This window comes from Rhea americana, unplaced genomic scaffold (genome assembly GCF_003343005.1).
Source record: "Rhea americana isolate MKP2758 unplaced genomic scaffold, rheAme1 scaffold_53, whole genome shotgun sequence".
Classification (NCBI taxonomy): Eukaryota; Metazoa; Chordata; class Aves; order Rheiformes; family Rheidae; genus Rhea; species Rhea americana.
This window is the reverse complement of record NW_028186679.1, coordinates 4,395,983-4,419,759: the sequence shown is the minus strand read 5'-3', so window position 1 is coordinate 4,419,759 and position 23,777 is coordinate 4,395,983. Positions and strand designations below refer to the sequence as shown.

Genomic DNA, 23,777 nt, shown 5'->3' with positions numbered 1-23,777 from the left:
GCAGTAATCGTCTCTGTTCTGTAAGAAAACATTGAGTGACTTGATATCATTTTTAAATTTAGGGATGTAGCAGATGTAGCAAATACCCACAAACCCATTAGGTTTCAGTCAGAGTGGTATCATTGAAATGTAATGGGTCTGAGAGTTTTCAGTACATCTGAAAATTGGAGTAGTTCTCCTTCAAGATGCACATAGGAGTTACTATTAAAGCTCTTCAAACTTCAGAGAATGATGGGAGGTGAGACTTCCAAAAATTATGTTCTGTTGGTAACTGGAATTTCATCATTTCTTTCTACTTACAAGATTCTCCTTATTTTCTCAAACATTTTTCAAGGCAAAAGACCCCAAAGTTTCAGACAGCAGTGCTGATCTCCCATACAACACTCATTCACTCACCACTCAATGAGGGCGAATAAAACGCTCCTCATTGTGGCTTTCGTTCCTGTGCATTGGGAAGGAGGGCTCTGTTATTCACTAGGAAACATTTCTGKTTTGAGGATTTATCTTCTTTCCTGCAATAGGTTTTCAGAAAAGTCAGCTGCTGCAAAATAAGTGATAAATGGCATCTGTTAGGGCTGGGGTTTTTTAGTAACTTTGCAGATTGTGGAAAGACAATCAATACAAAAATAGTTAATAAAAGAATCAACATTTTCTCAAAACCTTTCATCAGAGGTGTAGATTCTGCTCAGAATAATATTACAGAGGAGCTTATAATCCCTCATGAGGTGTTACATTTGCTTACATCCTTTTTCTTCCTATAAAAATGATTCCACTCTTCCAGGAGTCCTCATAGTGGACTGTTTCCCTAACTTGGTTGAAGTGGTGTAGCACTTGGCATGTCTTAGCATCTTTCAGTTTACTGAGAACCAAAAATTACCACTCAAATGCAGCTAACCATAGTAGTGACCTTATTCTTCTACTTAGTCTTATTAAAAGACAGTGAARTGAGCAAACTCATCCACAGAAAGATCTTTCACTGAAATGAATTAAATGATTGACTTATAGTATAGGAAGAGCTTCTTGAATGAAAATAAAACCAACAAATCATACAGATTTTAAAATAAACCATGGCATTTACTTATTATCACTTTCTATCTCTCCCATCCTTCCTTGATCTTATTTTTCTCCTATTTCTACCTGGACAATTTCTATCCCTTTCCTTATTTAAAGATGCTCCAGTGGATTTGACCGTCACCGGCAAGACTGGGTAGACAGTGGCTGCCCTGAAGAGGTATGTGAGTAGTTTACATTATCTTCAAATTATGAAGCAGGGTTTCAAGGTCAGACACGTGCTATATTTGTCTGCATCATTCAGTGTTGATGTTATTATTAAGCTATATTAAAGAAAAATAGTCTAAGCAATTTCCCTTTTCATTTGAAGGAATAAAATGGACACAAAGTAAAAATCTTATCTCTCAGAAAATACTTTAAATAAAAACTAAAAGTGCCAGAAAGCCTTCCCCAGAACAATACCCTTGCAATGTTTTTCTCTGCGATCTCTGATTCTTGCCAGAAGGGAAGAAGCTCTAATGTTCTTCACCTCAGAAAACCCGCTGCCAGAGTAGTCTCAAGAGATAAACAGACATTGCGTATCTTGCATTTTAGTTATGAAGTCTGTCCAAATCATTTAGTACCGAAGAAGTTTTATAGATAATTAGTAGAGACTTTTTTTTTTAATGCAAGACATTCAGGTTTCCTTTCATAAGGAGGCAGCAAGAGAAAGAAGATTGCAACTGTGGTAATGGTGGATTGATTCTCTGATTATAGATTTCCCGAAAAAGAGGCACTCGGTTACTCCTGAACCAGAGCAGTTCATTTTCAAGTCACATTTATAAATATCGAATTGGTGGTTCTCTTCCAGTGTCCTTCTTTTAGAAAAGTGTTTTTTGTTTTTTTTTTTTTCATTTGGGGATTGTGGTAATAGGAACAAATTAATTTATGAGACTTAATCTCCTGGTAGCCATAAAAAGTAACGTATTTTCCATTTTGGCTGAAAGGACCAAATTCTGTCCTGAGTTTCAGCAACATAGCCCTTCTGAAGTGTAGTGTCAGGTGAAACTAAGGGCAAAATGTAGCTGCAAGTGTTTAGTTAGAAAAGCAAATTCTCTTTTTATTCTCAGGAAAAATAAAGAGAAGTAATGATACAAGTCCAATCTGATGGAATAATTTTTTTCATTTAGCTCTAGTTGCAAAATAACTGTGCCCTACATACTGCCTTATTACACAGGCTTGAAGCTTCAGCTTTGTAATTTGCAAACTGCTGATTTGGCAATGGAATTTCTTAAAGATTTACTGTGCATGAAGGACATCTTTTTCAAGAAGATAAAAATTATTAGGAATACTTGCATACAACCTTTGTATTGCTTTAATCCAGATTAAAATTAGCTAAAATTCAGTTGTGCTTGTAGATGAAGTTACCCCAACTGGTCATTGCAGGATGGTAGCATCCCATTCTGCCTTTTCCTTGTTTCAACGTGACCAGTGCTCTAAGGCTTAACGCATGATAATTTTCAGAGGAAATTATTGATATGTTAAGTGTATCTGAGAAACTGATGGATAGATTTACACTGTTCCAGACTTCTTGATTACTGTTCACAGTCTAGCATTTAGGCTCTCTAGAGCAGGCACAAAAGCTTACTCACCATCCTCTAAGCTTACTGTTGGAGTTCAGCTATCAGCGATTAGTACGTTTTAGATGCATTCGTTCAAGGGAATGAACAACAAGATTCTCATAGTAAAGCTTCCTTCTTTGCAATATAGATTTTGAGATAAATTTTAATTAAATTGCATCAGTGAAATTAACATCTTTCAAGCTAAAGCATGAACAAATCTACAGAATAATTAGACTGCAGCTATTGATATATTCTTAATGTAATATATTGCTTGCAGTAAAACAAAGGAAYGTGAAATTAATCACACATTAAAAGCAAGATAACACACACTAGACTTTGAAAGGCAAATCTCAATAAACAGATTTTGTGGGATTCCACTTCTCATTAAAATAGATTGGGAGGTCAGGAGTTACAGGCAGTTCTGATATTTGCTGCTATTTAATTGGATATATTTTTTTGCARAACTGTATGATCTGTAAAGGAAAATGTTCATTGCCTCTGCAGAATGTTTAAAAGTGTCCAGAACTTAGACTGGAGATACAGATCTAAATATTTGCCCATGAAAATAAAACTTAAATTATTGTATGATGGATTTTATTATTTATGCTGTGTACTATATTATACACAATAATATATGTAATTTTATTATTAGAAATAATAGGTGTGTATAGTGAATATATTGCTGTATACTATGGATATATGAAATTTGTATAGGCTGAAGACATGCATACATTTCACACATTCATGCATATGCTTCAATGATAAATGTGTGTAAAGCCTAATTAAATGCTACAGTTAATTACACAGTATTCTCTATGAATAGCCATGGTTCAGTTCCCATATTTCTTACTTTAACATATTTTGTGGAAACCAGACCAATGATACATTGTGCATTCACAACAGAGTGGTGATAATATGGTTGATAATCTTGGATGTTGAAATCTGATTGGGGGAAATAATATGTTTGAGATTCAGGGACTTTTAAGTTGAATTGTTCATTAACAATTAAGCATTGTAAGATCTRCAGTTAAATGAAAAATATATGTTGATGGATGTTGTGTAGAGCACTTCACTTAAAAGGAGAAAAAAAAAAGAAAAAGCTCTTCAAATCCTTCATTTAGAGATTCCATTTTCATTCCTTTTATCCTGACAGCTTGTTCATGCTTAAATTCTTYGTTCAGTGACAGTCTCCACTGAAAATTAATTTTCTCTTCTTTGTTTTTATTGTTTCTATCAGTCAAAAGATAAGATTTGTGAAAAGAATATCGATGAAATGGAAACACCTCCTTCTTCCACCACCACCAGTCAGCCAACGACCACAAGGTTCAGAGTTTTAACTACCACCAGAGCATCCACTACTTCTCACCTGCCAACTAGCCTGCCTACAGAAGGTGAATTAGATAACTTCAGTCTGTAATGCAAAAATGTATTATTTACAAGCCTAAACAAAATTGTTTCCTTTAACTATGTGTTCATGTTGACCTTTTTGCTTTGGGACAGTGAAAGGAGCAGGGAATGCCAGTGACGATAATATATGAGGTTGCTTTTAAATTGCAGCTTGAAGAACAAGGAGAATTAAACCTTATTTTTCCTTGTTTGAGGAGTGGCACACAATTCTGTCTTTACATAGCTGTCCTATTCTTACCTACCTGTGATAGTTGAGGCGTTTGAGCTGGATCTGGTCTGAGGAGACTGCTTCCACTTCTGCCTTCTGATGGAGTTATTTCTGGCTCCAAACAGCGCTCTCTGTGAGCTATACTGTGCTAAGTGCTATATGCACATAGAGAAAAAGTCCCTCAAATGTGAACACTTTGCAAATCACTACATGGCAAGGAGAGGACAGTGCTAGGCGGAGGACGGACAAGTCAGGCAGACTGCTAGAGAGTTTGTGGTTATAATGGTAAGAGCTGCTCATTTTCCTTTAACCCTAATAGTCTAACCAGCCATAATCTGAAACATGTTAAGGAGTAAATAGAAACGGTCCTATTAAAGTTAGTGAAGMCTCTCCCATTACAGGCTTATAACAATTTTTGGATTCCTTTGGTTCTTGTATTTGGCAAGGTGAAAATTAGAGATAACCCTAATTAAGGACCTCTTTTGAAATTTACCTGTTTACTTTTTTTCAGTCAGTTGACACTGGTCTTTTCATGTAATGCTCACTGTTCTGAAGTAGTTTCTATAGGCTTCTGAACCAAATTAACTGGATAAGTGATGGTGTGTCAGTTCTCATCCTTGTTCTGCTGACTTCTTAAATCTTGCCATTCTTTGAATGAGACAGCCTTCTTTCCTGCTTCCTGGGAAAATTCTGCTGGGTAGAAAAACTAACTCAAATTAATCAAATAGCAGCTTTAAAATAGAATGGAGGGATGGAGATTTGTTTTGGAATAGTATTTTAATATATGGGAAGCTATTGGATGTTTGCAGTATCACCAGAATTATTTAGTGATTTGTGACAGGAACATTTTRGCTAAAGGCATTACAGAGTGGGAATCTACTGATAAGAAAAACTGAGGGGRTTTGCAGCAAGAAAAGTTTAGAAGCCATCAACACAGGATTTGGACTGCATTTGCAGCATTGTTCCCATATGCATATCTGCTAATACTTACTTCAGCATTTAGTTCATCAAAGCTCACAAGCAATAAGAGAAATATGGATATAACTAGAAGTTAAAGTTGGTAGATAATAATCATAATTCTTCTGCTTAATAATTCTTAGAAGAGAAACTAAATAATTGGGGGTGAGGTGTCTACAGTCTACAGTATGGTAGAATTCTCAAGCAACATATGAATATGCAAAAAAAAAAAAAGTAGTAGCAAGTGCTATAAAACAGACTGTAGTATTTTTATTTACCAGTATGTTGAATCCTCTGGCACACCCGTAAATATTTTATTTCCATCAAGAAAGTAAAACTTTGCTCAGTATAAGAACACCACAACCTAATTCTCACTGAGATGAGTACCAAATCATTTTTTTAATTTTGGATTTTGTTGGATATTAGAAAGTCATTCCTAAAAAGACTCATATCCTAGAAGAATGTATTTTCCTACTTTACTAACTTTGAATTTCCTTTATAGATGATACCAAGATAGCGCTGCACCTAAAAGATAATGGAGGTAAGAGATGAACTTTTGTATGTGTAAATAATATCAGTAGTTTGTAGAATTACATCCCTCTGAATTTCATTAATCAAAATCAGACTGCAGAAATTTCTTTTACTAGACTCCCAAGGGACTTCAGCCTTCCACATCTCTGTAGAAGAGTACCAGGGCAACTGCTTAGTAAATTAAATGTTTACAGCTCTCTATAACCCTTTAATAAAACATCAAATTTAACTAATTTTCAAAAATGGAAATATTAAAGATAATTTTTTAAAACTATATGAAGGCAGAGTATGGTGGTAGCTTTAGATGATAGCATTGTGTTATAAGTTTACTCATAATAGTGAATTATGTGGCTCTTTATTAATAAACTTATCTGTTTTATATCTGTACCTCTGTATTAGCAGAGATCCTGTGTTTCTCCATGCACATTCTTCTGTGCCAGTTAATAACATCATCTTGCCTTAATGGTAAAGGCCTTTATTAAACGATACTCTGCAGGGAACTGCTCTTGTCAACTTTGTGGGTTCAAGGACTGAGACCTGTGGTCTTTTCCTTCTCYCTGTGAAGTTGATGAGACTTTTGCTCTTAGTTAAAATGGAATGAGACTATTCGATGTAGGCTGGACCTGTATTCTCTGCCAATGTAGACCTCACTGAGGAGAATGGAAAGACTTGAACTGATTCCTGCTGTATTGGCATAGGAAATGTTATTGGTGCTTACTGCTTTTYTGCTGGCCAAGCATTAGGGAGCAGCAAGGGTGGACTGCTCAGAAAGTGGGGGGGGAACCAGAAACCAAGGGCAACAGCCAGGCAGGCACTGGGCAATGTCCTCACAGACAGTATGCTGTCCCACTGCCCCTGAGCAGGGGGAGCAGAGAAGCTCCAGTGACTAACCAGGATCAGCCAGTGATCGTAAGCCAAGCTCAGAGGGAGGAGGTGGACCCATGTTAAGGCGGGAAGCTGGTTTGGCAAGGCAAAGCCAGGATCAGCAGGGTGCAAGGTCAGAAAACATGGCTACAACACAGCTCAGGCAGGGACCAAAGGCCTGAGCTCAAATGCAGCTCCCAAAAGATTATGCAGAGGTTGTAAGGGTGGAGGCCCTTAGCTGTTTTCACRGCTACACAGGTTGTGCAGCTGCAGTACATCAGAGCAGACCTTGAACACAGGCAGCAAAATCCTGAGAGGGAAGRGATGGACAAGAAGGACCACAAAGATAGCTACAAGCTGGCAAAGGCAATTAGAGCCTGCTGGTGTACTTGGCCCTGGCAAGAGGACTATGACAGAGAGCATTAAGAACAGGGCTGCTCCATGAGGGGAGGTAAACTGGGAGCTGGAGAAGACCCTAGTGCAGGGAGTGCCCTCACCAAGAGGACAGCAAGCAGAGCTGGATGCTAGTAACAGCATCCCTGAGTAGTTCCCAGACAAGGCGAGGTGACTAACTGTCACCAGTGTTCATCTAAGCAGTCCAGTTGGGAGGAAAAAGAGCCAGGACCACAGAAAGGCTACAACAGAGGTACAAGGTCCATCAAGGAGACAAGATCAAAGACAGTGCTGAATACAGGTTCACTTACAAGATCGCTCAGACTTGGACCTACGCTTAAAGGGAGTCCCCAGACTCATGGGCAGGGGTCCCAGGTGAGGCTGGTCGGGCACTAGGGCTATTGGTGCCTTCACACTCCTGGCAAACGGCTGTCCAAATCTTCAAAAAATATTGTGTCCAGATGCCACTTACCATTTTAATCTGTTTTCCTACCCTTTGTTTTACAGTTGAATTAATCCCTTAGAGATATTATTTTCCCTTTCTCTCAAAGTAAAGATTTGATCACTCTACAGGACTCATTTGCCATCCCTTTACTGGCCTGTCCTCTGTCATTTTACTGTCACTAACAACACATGGTGTACCTTTTCTTGTGGAATTGTCCATTTRTTGCCAGTGGGTTTTGACATGGGTTTGACACCCAAATGATCTCTTGGAATAAGGTCATCTATAAAATGAGAGCTGTACTTTCAGCTGTCTTGTCTGTAAGAAGTTCACTGAATCTTTCTTTCTCTGATTCTTCTTGAAATTGAATTACTTGTTTTGTTGTGAAATGTGCTTCAGTGCTCTTAAAGATTAATAATATGGTAAATCAGTAAGCGTTTCAATCTCATGTTTCCCACCTGTTCTATACCAAGAGCACATTCACAGCTGACCCATACCCATGCTCTGCATTGCTAGCCATCTCCCTGTGATGGATGACTAGCATGGGGCTAGGCAGCTCTCTGTGCCTTGAGCACCTCATGGACAGCTCAGAATAGTATGCTGTTATCTAAAAAATAAATCAAAAGATGAATTTTAGAAAATAAATTCTAGGTTTCTCCCAGTTTTGGAGATATACAACATAATTATATTTCCACTTGTCTACTTTTGCCTAAGATTTGCAGAGCAAACAAACTATTGAATACTTGAGCAAGTAAAGAATGACTGAGGCCTGTTTGGAAGAGTGAAGCAGTAGGGTTTGAATCATCACTTACATTAAATATAAAAAGTCATCACTTACATTAAATATAAAAAGTCCATTTCCACACAGAAAGTTGCTCTATTTTAGGAGCAGAAACCAACAGCTAATGTGATTATTCACTTTACTTGAGTTGTTTCTTTTATCCTTGAAATGAAAAAAAAAAAGAAAAGAAAAGAAAAGAAAAAGAAACAGGCTTCAAACAACACAGAAATAAAGCTACACACCAGGATTTCTCATTCACACGGTAAATGTAGCTTTTAATCTGGGAAGTTCTTTTTGATGAATCTTCAATTATGCATTGAATTTTCCAGTGACCCTTAGATTAAGCTCAGATAAAACCTCTGCAGCTGCAGGCATGTTCTTTGATTCTCTGTGATTTGTCAGACTTTTATAAAGAGTAGATTATTTCAAATATGGGGTCTTTATTTTCTTATACTASATCCTTTAAAACTCTAATGAAAGGAAACCTTTTATAATGGAAACCAAGGCTATATTGGATCAATGATGGCATATAACTTGATGTGTCCTTGGATGATAGCAGTCAATATCTGGTTAGGTACAACAAAAGGATTCTATACAAACTCTGCATCTTGCCTCTTACTGGAACTTTCAAAACCAAATGTTATAAAGCAGTAACTAAATTTAAGTTAAATTGCAGGTTCAGGTCAAACTTGTTTGATCTTTAACTCATATGAGAAAATAACTTGCAAATTGCTGCTGTAATCCGTCTTCAATCTTTTGTGGCAGATTTTAACATAAATTTCAAATTTGCTTGTATTTGTTTCTTCTGTGTTCCTTCGTTCTTCATAGACCCTTGCATAGATACATGCCTAAAAAATTTTAACATACAGCTKGCCTGCCATCACACTTGTTCTTAACTCTTAATTCTCTATAAAATGTCATGTAGGAAAAGCTAGTTTAAATATTTCATAAGATTTAAAATATATGCAGTACTACAAATGCATATTTTTGTTATTTATTGTAGTTGCTGTTGTTGGCATTTTTTGTTTGCTTGTTTGGNNNNCAACATAGCTGACTAACCAGTTTAGAATCCTAATTTTTAATAAAAATTGTGAGCAATGGGCTATGGCAATGAAGTAATGCAGTGTTTTCTTGTTGAGAACTCTTTGGTGGATGATTTAGATGATTGGGCAGGACATCTAGACATTTCACTTGACCTTTCTAGACACCTTATTGTGATAATTTGATCACAATAAGTCTCTCGCAATCCTTCAGCTTTGTAACTCCAAGAAAAGTTTTATGTGTGGGACAGTAAATATCAGAGAAACTGTTGCCACCTCTCTTCTTTTTGATATGTTAAGTTTCTAAATGACCCAGAAGATGAGACCTATTTCAACAAATAGACAAGCTAACGTTTTAAGAAAAATAAACCGTTTTGACATAACAAAAGTTATGACCACACAGTCAAAACTAGCTAGCTCAGTTTAACAAATCATTATGGATTAGCTGAATCATCCCTAATTTTAAATAAAACTCATTTAGTTAAACAATGCTAACCTTAATCTTCACAAAGGTTTAAAGAATTCTTAAAGTGGAACTTGTATGGGCCAGGATCCACAGGATATGTTTTTGTTGTGTCTTCAAGTCTTGGCCTAACCGCAGGAAATAACTTCCCAAGGGTTCATCTCCTCTCATGTTAGCCATTGAGTACAAGCATAAGCCATTCTTTTGAGCTCCTTTTGTAGCCAATGGCAAGAGATAGACAAGAGAAAGTCATTCATGTCATCTTAAAATAAGTGTCCAAAATGGGAAAAGTTATCAGTAGATGCCTATCTCTACTGAATACCAAAAAAAAAATCGGTATTCCGATGACCGTTGTAGAGTAGACACCTTCYTTATAATGTAACTTTGAAGTTACATTACGTTAACTCCGTTCTTGATGTCCTAGCTAATATTCTGATCCCATTCTATTGTAGAAACCTGTCAGGCCAAGATTCAGACCTCTTCTTCCACATCTCCTCTTGTGTTAAAAGGAGGATTTGAGGTGTTTCTATTATTGCAAAACTGTTGAGATTAGATTCCGAATAACATAATTATATGTTTCATTGTGCATTTCCCTCTTGCTCAAAATTGCTGATGTTCCACTAAAATTACAGAGCTCRTGTGATTTTAGGCAAGCAAGGGTTTTCTCAGAGACAACCTGACATAAAGTTAATTTTATTTATGCTATATTAAATGCTATGCTTGTATAAAATTTTTCTTATAAAGGAGCAGTTTTGGAATTTTGTCTTTAGACAAAGACAAGATGGAAATAATAAGAAGAAAAAAGTATCACAGCACAAAGATAAGCAAAATAGGTTAGTGATAGATAGAAATGTACTAATAGTCTCAGTTATCAAATAAACCAGAAAGAGGAGAACTTTGTACAGCGTTTATTGAATTTTAGCTCTTTTTCTTGTATTTATGAAGCAGGAGAATTCTAAAGAGACCATATGAAATAAAGACCAAGTAAGTCAGGGAATCATCTCCTATATTGGATTTTACACTGTAAAATGCAAACTAAGAAATGCTTATACATCTCTGTATTTTWTTCTATATTTCTCCCTGAATATTTCCAAGTTGTTCTTCCTCTACCATTTCTCAGCAGTCAGTTCTAAGCACTAGTTAGATTTGGATTCAGGTCTTGAAATACATTAAAGATCTCTCTTGTTTTCTTCAGTATGACCAAAACATGGTCAAAATTGGACTTTAGACTCCAAGCAATTTGCTAAATGCTGCTTACTGTCTTCTGCAAGTTCAGCTGTAGCACTCAGAATAGAAAAACATTACTCTTAGGAAAAGGTATTGAATCTACAGCATGTAGAAAGAAATATGAAATTGATATGCCCAGTATACTCTGAAATAATTCAAATTCTTTCTTCTCAGGAAATCTTGTGACTCATGGAACCATGTTCAGCCTTGCTGCTGTTCAGTATGATACTAGATAGGTACATGCTTGCAGATATCTTGAACTGAAGCCTTCCAAAACCTAGAGCATAAGTCACTGTGGCTTGGAAAAGAGCCAACCTTTGATATAAAGACTGTCATCTTCTTTGTACCTCAGACCTAGATGGAAAGATATTCTACATATTATATGCAATGATCAGTAGACTACATGAATTTTATAAAGCAATTAAGATACGAGTCACTGGCCAAGATGGGATAAACTATTTGCCTCACATGTGTCACTGTATAGAGAACTGATGGTATCTGCAACACATTGTGCATAAATAAAATTTCATTACACTGTTGTTTAAACCCTTGGTAAATGCCTAAACACTCAGGCAGTCTAAACCATCAAGGAACTCCATGAGAAGACCTTCATGGAAAARCCATTGAAATATTGAGAAAGTTTTCCTCCTTACTGGTCAGGTAGGATTCATTACACCTTATTAGAGCTGCCTAAGACTTAAACATCACTGGGATAAGTTAAAGCTGGCTCTCTAGACCAAGTCTGTAGCCTTTAAATACAGGCAGAAAGCCCCAGAGTGAAATATGTCTCTTGCTAATATGGACGTTTAAAGGAGCTGGAACAAATTGCTTCTGGAGATGCCTGTCTGTCCACTTGGGCTATGCTGGATGTCTAGACAGCTAGGTTAGGCAAGTTATCCAAATTTAATGATCCATATAGTTCTGATGGTTGGAATATTTAGGGGAGAGACAACTTTGTCCTTTTAGCTGGGAGCTTTTCTGTTAAATTAGTCCAACTTTTTAGGCTAGTGGTTTTTTTCTGAGATATAGCAGATGTCTACAGCACATTCCTGAGGTTATGTTGTGACTCCAGAACTTWTGAATTCCAAATACTCAGTGCTGTGGAGAGATGAGTTAATTACATTCCTGTCAACAGATAATGCGTAAGTAATTTTGCATGGTATAATGATCTACCAAGGCCATGTATTATTGTTATTATTGGAAATAATTACTTTTGAACTATGATCCAGCTCAAGATTTTTTAGCAGGGTGGTAATTAACTTGCATTACTACAGTAACATTTTTTTGGGGGGGGAATTGTCTGTATATTTTCAGATATTACTTAGCGGAGGGGAGATTTACATAGCTCAATCTTTCTTAAATATACAGCTTTTTGACATGCAGAGCTGTGTGTTTCAGAAAGTGTGAGCTACATGTTTTAAAATCTTACTTCTGTCAGAAAGTTCTAGTTTAAATTCTTAGCCAGAGGAAAAGTGCTAAACTCATCCAGTCTAGAAAAAAAATAACAGCACAGATTAATAATCTTTATTTTCAGGATACTTAATATAGTAGCATTGATATATTGTGTTCATTTCAGTCTGTTTCCTGGTGCTTTGGATGAGACTAGGATATTTCYGTCTTTTCCAGAACTTCTTGTATGTCCATTGCGCCTCAGTTTTGCTGTCATCATCTTATTACAGCTATCATCACAGCATATGTAAAAATAAGCAATACAATCTGCAGAAAGTCAGTCAAATAATGATTGAGAGTTCCCTAAGTAGTACCACCAGAATTTACCCCCAACAGAACAGATGTTAGTTTCTGCCTATAACACAAAAGGGCATTTTTACACCATAGCAGACCTTATACACTGCATTAGGTTAAAGAAACATGTTAGAATGGTTTAGCTAAACCAGAACAATTGTGTGTAGACAGTTTGACTTACATATAGGTCTGACTCATAGTGGTTTAGTTTGTCTTTGCTTCTCTAAGCTGGGTATAAAATGATACAAAAGTATCCACTTGAGTTGTCATGATTTGACTGCAAAGGCATAAAATTAAGTAAGCTAGTACGATTTGTGGACTGTGTACCAGTTATCCTGGAGAATACATGTAAATCTAAATGAAGATCTGATGGAAATCAAAACGTTTTATACTTTATGATAGAGTTTTAGGACAAGGCTGCATTACTTAATGTTTTGTCTTACCGTCACAGTTCTGTGGCAATGCAACAGCTAGGGCACACAAATCTCTGGTAATCTGAGATCTTTTAAACCACCTATTCTGTGTGAGTCAACCTGGTGGCTGCAGCCACAGCATCCTGCAATCTGCTCTACTCATCTTTGCTATCACTGAGCATGGGTGACTGTGGAGGATGGGGGGGGGAAAGTAATATTTTAAAGCAGAAGAATTCGAGTCCTTAGCTAACACATTAAGAGTACTGSCATGCTGTATACAACAGGAACTCATTTTGTTATGCTTGTATCTATTTACTGCACTAAACACTTAATAGTCTTGGAGAGACTTACTATGTTGCCCAAGGCCCTACAGAAATTTGATGGCAAAGCCAGAAACTGAATTCAGAATTTGTGGATTACAGTTCATAATATTGTCACTTAAAGACCAATTTTTTCATTGCTTACATGCAATGGGAAACCTATTTTTAAAGCATTTTCTGAGCCATAACTTTATAACTTATCATGAAACCATGAGTACTGTGAGTACCAGATGAGTACCAGTGGCCTAACCTCAAAATGTTAACAAATGTTAAGGAAATGAACCTGCAAAAACAAGAAAATCAAACTCCATTGCCATGAAGAAGCTGAGAAGTCCAGCTCATTCAGTTCCTAAATGAGGTAGAGAGCACATCTCTATGGAGATTCCTCTGATTCTTTGGAGAATCCTTCAAAAAAAGTTCCTTTCTCCCTTCCCAATGTATTAGTTATCTATTCACGGATCTGCATTATGTGCAGGAAAAAGCTTAGGTTTTAGAGAGCAGTATACCTGTCCTATAAAACAAGTAGTCTTCAGGAAGACTCGCATTCCTTCTCCTAGAAGGAGAGCTTGACCTCCCACAGTCTGCTTTGGTACTGATTCTCACAAAGTCAGGGCATTCTAGCACTGTCACTAGCAGGACAGTTTTATTACCCTGAAATAGATCCTGGAGATAGATGAAAATTGCTTGGTTCTTTGCTTGGATCATTTAAACAGGCTGGTATATATTAACATAGACTTCTAATAGTTCAAATAGCATCTAAGCCAAGTTTTACATGCCTTTGTTTATATTAGTAATAAATTTATATAACTGGCAAAACTAGTATCCAACACCCAACTGAGAAGTAGAAAATGGGCAGCTGAAAATTCAGTATATCTTCCTTTCCTCCACAGCCCAGAACTTGCAATACTTTATAGAGAGTAAATTACAAAAGTTGAGAGTCTCTCYTGGAGAATGGCATCCCTGTGAACAACATAAAAATGTGGTAATGTGTTGTCATGGCAAGTTTTAAGTAACCTAAATGGTGCATTTTATAAGGATTGTCAAGTTTCTGTGTTTCTATAATAATTTTGCTGTTAAGACCTCCTGTAATAATGATGCAAAGAAGCTCTCCTTTGACATTTCAGTATCATAACAGTTTGCACATGTTTCCAGTGCAAAAAAGTGACTATGAATAAAATATCACTTTTCCATTAGACTAATCTATTCTTTACCTGTACCAAATTCCACCTAATTTCAGAGCGTGTAGTCAGATACTGGCAATTTATTTGTAAGCTCTTTGAAAATATGCACTATCATACTACATGTCTGTAAGGCCCATTTCACACATGATGTTATAATATAAATTTACAATTATTATTAATAAGAAGAAGAATGTCTGCTATTACTAGGATTGTATTTGAGGGATGGTAATTTTGTGTAAGAACAGTAAGATACTACTTGTGATTAGTATTAATACTACAGCATAACCCTACTCCATATTTGTCAGTAAATGCATTTTTATAAAGCAGCTGGACATGCTACAGCTTCAAAATCATAGCCAATACCAAAAGAGTCATTACCTAAATATGTGCATTGGGGAATACAAGGGAAGTGGTGACGTTAACAAATGAACTATTAAAGAAGGGCATGTTCACACAGAGACTCTGAAAATRTTATCACAAACTCTGTTTCTCTAATGTTTATATCTATGCAATACATATTCGTAAGTACTAAGAGTACATAAGTCTCTGTCTTAGATGTGGTTACTCCTGAACATATACATTTTTCCAGTCTGGCACTGTTTCATCTGTAAGAATGATTTTCATGCACTTGTACCCTGAGCAGTTTTGCCGCAAAACTAAGTCCATGGCAGAAACATTGCCAACTTAATATATGAGTTTTTATATTCATAAAGCTGTATAGATACTGTCACCTTCATGTGATAATCTCATATTCATCTGACCAGTCAGCTAAAAAATCATGACTTTTGAATGTTCATTCATAATGTGTCTAATTGCTACCACATGACCTAATAGCAAACACTCATAATAAATCATTCCTATATGAGAAGCAATTTTTAGTTTAATTTTCTATCTCTTTGTGACAAATTCAGTGGCTTAACATAAAAAATTCATTCATCTGGTTCAGAAAGGGAGAAAAGCACAAAGCTGAGTTTTCTTCATGGAAAAACAATATTATCATCTTTAGGCTGACTGCTACTATTTGGGTCATCCGTATCTCTGGTTTTGCTAGTATAGCTGTGTCAGGCAGGAGTGTTAATAACATCTCATCCCTTTAAGATGCATGTTTGGCTAAATAATGAATTTAAATTGAGGCTTTTTCCCATCTGATTAAAAGGAAAAAGAAAAAAGGGATAGCATGGCTCTTGAAAGAAAATAAAAACCAAAGTGTTATTTACCAAGTCCATGTTGCAGAATGTAGTTCTTCAGTTTTTGTGCCACTTGCCCTTGGTTTCATGTCTCTTTCAATAAAGAARAGCTTCTAACTGAGAAGAAATAACAGAATTTCAAATATTTTCCCTTCATTTTCCAGTAAAGCTTTTTCATACTTCTGCTCTCAAGGGCAGAGATGTTAATTTCTGAATAACAAACACTTTTCCGTTTTATATCATGAAAGGTGTATATGTATGTATCAAAAATTTTTTTAGTAGATATAAAACAATCACAATGGAAACCTTACATAAACCCTAAGTTTAGATAGTAGATAACATTGTATCTCATTATTCTGTGAGCCTCAATGGTTAATATGCTGTAGTGAAATAAAAAATATTGAGAAAGTATCCACAATGTTTTCACAAAGGCTCAACATAACTGTCCCATTTTGAACTACTCTAAAATTTACACACCTTTCCTCCTGTTAAAGTCAGTACCACAGTGCCTATGGACCAGAACAAGACTTCTTATTTATGATAGTTCCATGAGTTTTTTAATGTTTTTCCTGTGCTCAAAGAAACTAATCCAATTGTAATTAGAGACATAATATAATACAAACTCAGAGAAGGTGGTCTCAGTGTGTTTGCCAGACAGACAATGAGAACATATTTACCATGTTTTCACTTTTTTTAGGCAACATTCCGGCAGGAGAACAGTTATTTCGTGTTCATATTTTGCCCCTTTATATTTGAGAAAAAACAAAAAATTACCATGTTGTTTCCATACTGTCATTCAGCATCCAATGAGAAGGAGATTAATCCTGTGTATGTTAACAATCTCCTTCTGCTGAAAAGGTTTATATATGAAAGAATTTGAGGAGGAGTTAGATAGAGTTATATAGTTTTACATATAAATATAGCAGCATAGTATGACTATAGATATAGTATATATATATATAGCTATAGAGTAGACATTTAGATAGAGTATGTTGTATATAACAACTGCTTTTCTGAGCACAAGAGAAGGAAAGCTTGGGAAAGCTCTGCTGAGAAAGGATTGGGAAAGGATTGGTCATAAGACAAATGTTCTCCCTGTGGGCTTAGCCTTGCTGGAACAGCAGATGTGCTGTGATAAGCTTAACAAGGTCCTGCACCTGAAAAATGTTTTAGAGTTGTTGTTCCCCCCCCCTTTTTTTAGCTTATTTCCTTTAGTGGCTTTTTAAAAGACCTGTCAGCTGCTTTGCAACAGAGAGTATTTTCAAAGTTGACAACACACTGCACAGAGACAGTGAACAGAGTGAAATCAATTTCTCATGAGTATTTGAACCCTGGGGTCAATGAACTGAATTTCGATTATGGAAATTACGAGTTACTTACACTTGTTGTCACRTAAGAAGAGCATTTCTTGTATTTCATTAATTTTTGCATTTGGCATTCTGATCACTACACTGATGTCCATACAATATCCTACCCTAGACCAGCAGAAATCTAGGCAGACTGTTGTCACTTGTGTTGTTTGGAAGTGACAGTATTCTCATTTGCAAAGCTGAAAGCTAAACACTGAGAAAATATCAAATCAGAAGGGATTAATTTGATGGCCTTTTCAGAGTGGTTAGGACCTTTGCTGAAATCCAGAGTTTTTTAATATGCAGAATATGTTGTTCTGTCTTCAGCAATAACACAGTAACAATACAAATTACTCATTTAGTGTAAATTGGCCTGAAAATGGATACAAGTGATAAACTAGTTTATGATGCATCAATGTGTCATTGATGGGAAGAGTCAAAGAGTATGAAGCTGTCAAAAAAAAAAACAATTATGAGACAGACAAACTAGGAATCCTCTACTCCTTCTGGGGAGCTGCTACTTCTCAGCAGGATGACTCACATAAATAACTGGTCATCAGTAGGAATTAATAGTCCAACCCAGAGCATTTACAATAAAGCAAGTCTTTTCTGATGGCCTTTCAATTGCTTAATTTACATTTGCTTGGTGCTTTAAAATATATGTGCAAGTGCTAAGTACGTTACAGTGCATGAACAGAGATTAAATCTGGAGCTTGTGTACATTCATCTGTTCTCAGCTGAAAGTGAATAGCTATTTAATAAACCACTAATGGTTGTATCAAGTAAAGGACTCTGCAGCCTGAAAGTTACAGGCACTTTTGTAGGGTCACCTTTCTTTCCTCTCTTCTCTTCCATGAATCTTGCATCCTGTGCTACATGGAGCCACAACTACCAGGAAGTGGTATGTCTTTGGCTGAGAAGACATTTGAAAATGGATCTTCCATGTACTAGGCAATAATTTCTTTTTTTCACTACAATATGAAAGATGACCGGAAATTTTCCCTGCCTGTGCTCTGTTAAAAAAATCAAGCAGGGCTGACACTGCTTTTTGTAAAAAAAAAAAAAAAAAAAAAAGGCTACTGCTGTCCATGTGTGTGAAATGAGCTTTGAGAAAGCTAAGTAAATCCCTTCGTAGTAGCTAGGCAGGGAGAGGCCTGATTCTTGGATCCTGTTCATGCCTAAGCTCAAGCTAGATATCTACCGTCAACACCATTAAAATTGAAGTTCCTGTGGAACATGTACTCATGAAATGTGTTGTTAGGATTAGGCAGTACTGCTGGGGGTTTTGTATCAGATTCATTAATGCCTCCTGAATTCTATTTTAATGTCCCAAACTGTTGTTGTGGCTGCCTTTGTACTCTGTTTCTGTTATCTCAGCTCTTTTTCCCACARGCTACTCACTGACTTCATGAGAAAGAGCAGAGCAGCACAGTATATAAGCTGTCCTGCCTCAAGATTTTAGCAAATATGGACAAAAGCAGGGAAAATTTACATGAACCCCTTCATTTCCTCCATAGATTTGCTTTCCTCATTATAAATTAAAATAGCACTTGGCTAAAATGATACATTTCATTTTCCCTTTCTCCCTATTGTTGAATGCTCCCATGCAATCTGTTTGTGGGAACAAACCATGCAGGCCTTCCTTGGTCGGATGGTAAAAAGTGCTGCCACACATGAATGGATGCTTGTGCTGTTACGCTAAACTTAACTCTTCCTGTTAACTTTTATTGTCCTTCATACTTACAAGGCTTTTAGCACTAWGTAAGGAGCTAGATCAACAGGTCCTTCTTCTATTATTTTCTAATTTTCCTTTTTAATATTAATGAGGAATGCTTTGCTCACCATCTGGTGAATAGTAAAAGACCATGTACGGTTCTTGTTACTATTATTATTTAGGACCTATTTAAAGCAGTACCCATAACTTAATAGCTGTTTTCTAGGAACAAATAGAAAGGGCAGTCCCTGACTTCCCAGACCATGACAGTTAAGGAGAACCAAATAAATTGTTCAAGGAAGTGGCACAACTAAACAGATGGCTGTAGAAATCAGCAATTTTCACTATAGGCAGCTTGGCAGACAAGCCTTTTGTGAGGAAATTTAGAAATAGAATTAAAAGAAAAGCCCACATAAATTAGACCACAAACTGATGTTGTGTGAAGTAAGACATGGAGGAGAACTGAAGGATCAGCAGTGGGAATATTAGGACAATGATGTAAGCTTGTGAACCAAATCACTGGTGCTGTCCTTGTGCGTATTAAATCCAGGGCTTCTGAATCACTCTGTTGCCTGCTTTCCTTGTTTGCAGGTAGTGATGGGCAGAACAGCACTTCTCCTTTTATGCAATAGGGGATGCTGAAAAATCATTGTTTACTACCATGTTTGCACTTGCTGTGATACTCTAGGACATCCAAAATAGAAATCACATCCGTGCAAGAGCAGTTCTACAGATGTTGACTGATTTATTGAGAGACTTTTTGACAAAGATTGTTAAAAGACTTCCACTCACTCACTTGGAAGCACTGCTGACAAGCAGCTGTGTGACAGAGACAGACTTGCTTTCTCCTGACAGGAGCATAACATAAGCAACCTCTCCGTTCCAAGTTCAGTAAACAGATGGTCTTCCATCATACTTTGGTATGGTATGTGTTCCATTCRGACCAAGATTAAAACATTACAGGGTCATTTAACATCCATCTGTTACACTTTTGGTGATCTGATACAGTTGCACTGGGTAGTTCAAAACCCCTCTCCAAGCTAACAAATCAGAGTATGTTTATTAACTAGACCTCGAAATGATTTCTGCTGTCTCTCAACTTGAAGCTTGCAAGAAAAAAACCCAAAACACCAAATCTGAAATGTGTTCAGTTAATACTTGTTGTCTGTAGGGCAACTGTGATAGTTTTATGAGAAAATCAAAGCCAAATTCATTATGAAGGTAATTAGGAACTTCTGAATGTTAGATTAGTTTCAAAAGGAAGGTTATTAATTTTGTTTATTGAACTAGAAATAGTAAAACATTTAGAAATGTCTGTTCATTAAGATTATATGAGCAATCTGCTTTATGGGAAAGAGACATCTAATATCTTTTTCCAACTTGGGCTCTGGAAAATGAGGAAATGACAATATAGGAAAAGCAAATGTTCATTTGCCAGCTGTGAAATGGAATGAATAAGACAAAAGTTGCTATGCCAGTAAATATGCTATTCTTGTAGCTTCCACAGATGACAGTGCCGCTGAGAAGAAAGGTGGAACGCTTCATGCCGGCTTAATTGTTGGAATCCTAATACTAGTCCTCATTGTGGCTGCAGCCGTCCTTGTGACTGTCTACATGTACCACCATCCAACATCAGCAGCTAGCCTCTTCTTTATAGAGGTAAGACAAAAGTAACATGCTTTGTCACTAGTCCTGTCTCTCAGCTAGTATCATTGAGGTCTTTCAGGACTTTCTTAACTAAATCTGGAAAGYATTCTTGGAATTACAAGGTAAGGTTTGAAGAACTGTAGTTGCCTAGCCTATTATCATAACATTTTTCCATTAGCTTTCATGTACATTAGCATTTTCTTTTGGGGAAATCAATTTCTTCTTTTCCTGTGTAAAAATAAAATAATATTTACATTCATTAACTCTCCAGAAGACCTGACTTAAAGTAAGTTTGAAGCTGGAAGCTTCTATTAGCTGTTCCGTACATTCATTTGTTGAAAACATTTGACACATGGCCTCAGAGCGTAGGAAGGAATCTTCTCACCTAATTTTAAAAACCACATGTAATATCTTCTCGCTCTGCTCTTTTCATTAGTGGTAGAGAGAAGCACTCACTTTTAGACCATGATTCATCTGACCTATTTGAGACATTTCTTTTAAGATTAGATAAACTGCCATTTTTCTCCCTCAACTGCAGATAACTAGCCTGAGTGCAGATATCTATATTATAGATGCTGACATTTATTCAGTTCAACACCACTGTATAAGAAAGGAAGATTTTCTATAGGTGTTCAGTGCTACAAAAAATTGCAAATATCTACACTCACCTATTTTTTTTCAGCTCAGCAGCTCCTCCATCTTATGATGTATACAGGCTAGCTAAATGCTCTGATTRCTCATAACCCCCATATACAATACTCCTTTATTTTTAAGAAGATGGACACTTTCTCATGGGTGGTAGTAAAGATACAGAACCACTGGAAGAGTCACTAGGGCACTACCTAGAGATTGCTTAGGTAAAAGTCTGAAACAGGAAGATAAATCACTGATAAGGACATTCGTTCTTAAGGACAGCAGTGTGAACTGAAGTGAGATATGAACATGAACAGAATGACTCATATTTAAAATCATATTATAACAAAAATACTGCTTGTATGCATAATAATCTGATTCCAGCTCTGAGGTTTCCAGTCTCCCTCTCCTTTGTGATCTCTGTATATACCATCCAATATGCACAACCACCTCACTCAGATTTTCTCACATACTCATCTCCAGTCCCAGTCATGACGCCCTTCATGTTTGCTATCTAGTCCCTTTTCTCAGTGAGCTTGTGAAATAAAGGTAAAAACACACAAACTTTGACTGCACTGTTTAATTTTGCACTGGCCAGTGCAGCCCATAGTGACGCTTCTAATTTCCTGAATGCACTACTTCATCTAAATAAGCAACATGGAAAAGCCAGGAAAAATGCCATTTGTTTAGAAAGTAACCATTGTTTTAGAAAATAAGAACATAATTYTGTGATATTTTTTCCCTCAAGTCTAAGGGAAGTTGTCTATAAGAAATTGTTTCTTGCAGTGGTTTTGTTCATAGTTGTTGAGTACAATGTGTATGTGCAACCCCCTCTGGAAGAAAGATAGCTATTTGGACCTAAGAGCTCGAAGAGTCTTGTGTGCCAGTGCTGTTGAATTAGCCTATGACAGTGTATCRTGTGAAAAGAATGCCATCCGAATCGTTCAACGCTTTTTCAAAAACRGTTGCCTTTTTTAGTATTGTGTAGAAGATTCAAATTGAAATGTTATGTTTTCCTGTTTCTTCGCTTCCCAAACTACGGAACATGTGTTTCATTGTTTARGTTGGACTGTTCTTTCATGACCTAATGACAGAACTAGTTACGAATTTTTGAGCAAGGGAGTTCCAGTCAAAGTTCCAATGAGTGCAGACCCTTTCTAATARCTAATTGTATATGTTGGGTAAAGATTAACTTGCACTGTGACAGAAGAGATGTTGTATGCCTTGGTCTTTTTTTTTCCCCCTCTGTTATTCCTGTGGCATTTTCTACCCTTCAGATAGGTTTTTTGTTTCCAATAATGTTCTCTCTTGAATCAAGTTACACACCTGCTCTTGAGGAATTCTATCTATTGAGAATGAGAAACAGAGCATCAAAGTACAGTTTATATTTCCTTGCACAGGTTTTTGAAAAGTAGCATACCTGTTAAAGAGTAGTACCCTTCGTGTCTTTTTCAACAAAGCTGAAGCTTATATTGAAAATCTTAAGTGCAGCAAAACTAATGAACTATGGTCATAGCTAGCTCTAATACAATCAGAAAATAATTGATTTATTCACTAAGCTATGTAGTGTTAAATATATTCGCATTCAGGCTTTGAGGTTTGTTGGGCAAGAAGCCAAGCCTGATGCCACAACTGTAGGGGACTGCATGCCTGTGAATACAAGAGCTAGATAAAATAGAATAGGTTGCTGTTTATAGGTTAAATGTAAGCAAAAGTGATGTATATGTCTGGAGCTGAATGTGGACTGGGATAAATTAATTCTCGGCTGAGTCAGATGGATTTACTCAAATTTAGTTTGAGTTGCAGGTCAAATAGCAACCTTAGTAGTATTTTACCTTCTACTTTTTCCCTTCTTTTTCTTCATCATCTTTTTTTCCTTTTATTTTTAACCTTTATTGGTATGTATTTGTGTGTGAATTTTAGCACTGATAGCAATTAATGCACAAGGAATATTTGRCGAATTAAAGTGCAAGGCATAAGACAGACTCTTTTGTCTGTTTACACCTAGTTATCTATGAATAAAAGGGTTTCATGTGGCATTAGAAGTTTTCACATGCATCTTTTAAATCATCCTTTTTTTGTGTGCAATTGTCTTACCTTTTTTACTTTATTATTCTCCAATGTTCTTTTAATGTTTGAATCAGCTACTTACCACAGCTGTCATCCCATTGCTCTGCCTTTGAGAACTAACACAACATGATCTGGCCACATCTGAGAAAGTTGCAGAGGAAGTCTTGGCCAGTGTGAAGGCAGGGAGTCAGCAGTTGCAACATGTTTTCTCAGCTGGACAAAGAGATRCTGTTGCCAAATATGCTTATATAAGGCCCAACAAGGGCAGAATAAAATCCTTCTGTGACAGTTCTCCCATGGGTAGAGTATTTTAGGGAACTTAACCAAACATTGCAAGTTAAGACTGTCTTAACCTCAGGTAAGGAGCCAAACAAGCTTGACAAGTAGAGAAACTTTCTCATGTGTTCAACTTACAGGTACCAAAAAACATCTTTCCTAGCTGTAAACGCCTATAGGCTGAAGCRGTATATAGCAACGGGATAGCAACTTCAGAGGTTATGTACATCTTAAGAGTGAGGATCATATACTGACAGATAAATATGGGTGTTTCTGCTCACCAGTAATCATTCTTTTGACTGAAGATCCCATTTTAAAG

At 36.6% G+C, this 23,777-nt stretch overlaps 1 protein-coding gene across 1 annotated transcript in view; it reads left to right on the top strand.

The window, feature by feature from the left end:
* The window catches only part of PLXDC2 (plexin domain containing 2), a 272,894-nt gene that overhangs the window by 238,252 nt on the left and 10,865 nt on the right, over window positions 1–23,777 (top strand). Inside the window, exons 10-13 of the mRNA XM_085318355.1 lie at window positions 1,171–1,231; window positions 3,850–4,003; window positions 5,687–5,725; window positions 20,331–20,491. Of these exons, the coding sequence (XP_085174481.1) occupies window positions 1,171–1,231; window positions 3,850–4,003; window positions 5,687–5,725; window positions 20,331–20,491 (415 nt within the window). The remainder of the gene's footprint in view (window positions 1–1,170; window positions 1,232–3,849; window positions 4,004–5,686; window positions 5,726–20,330; window positions 20,492–23,777) is intronic.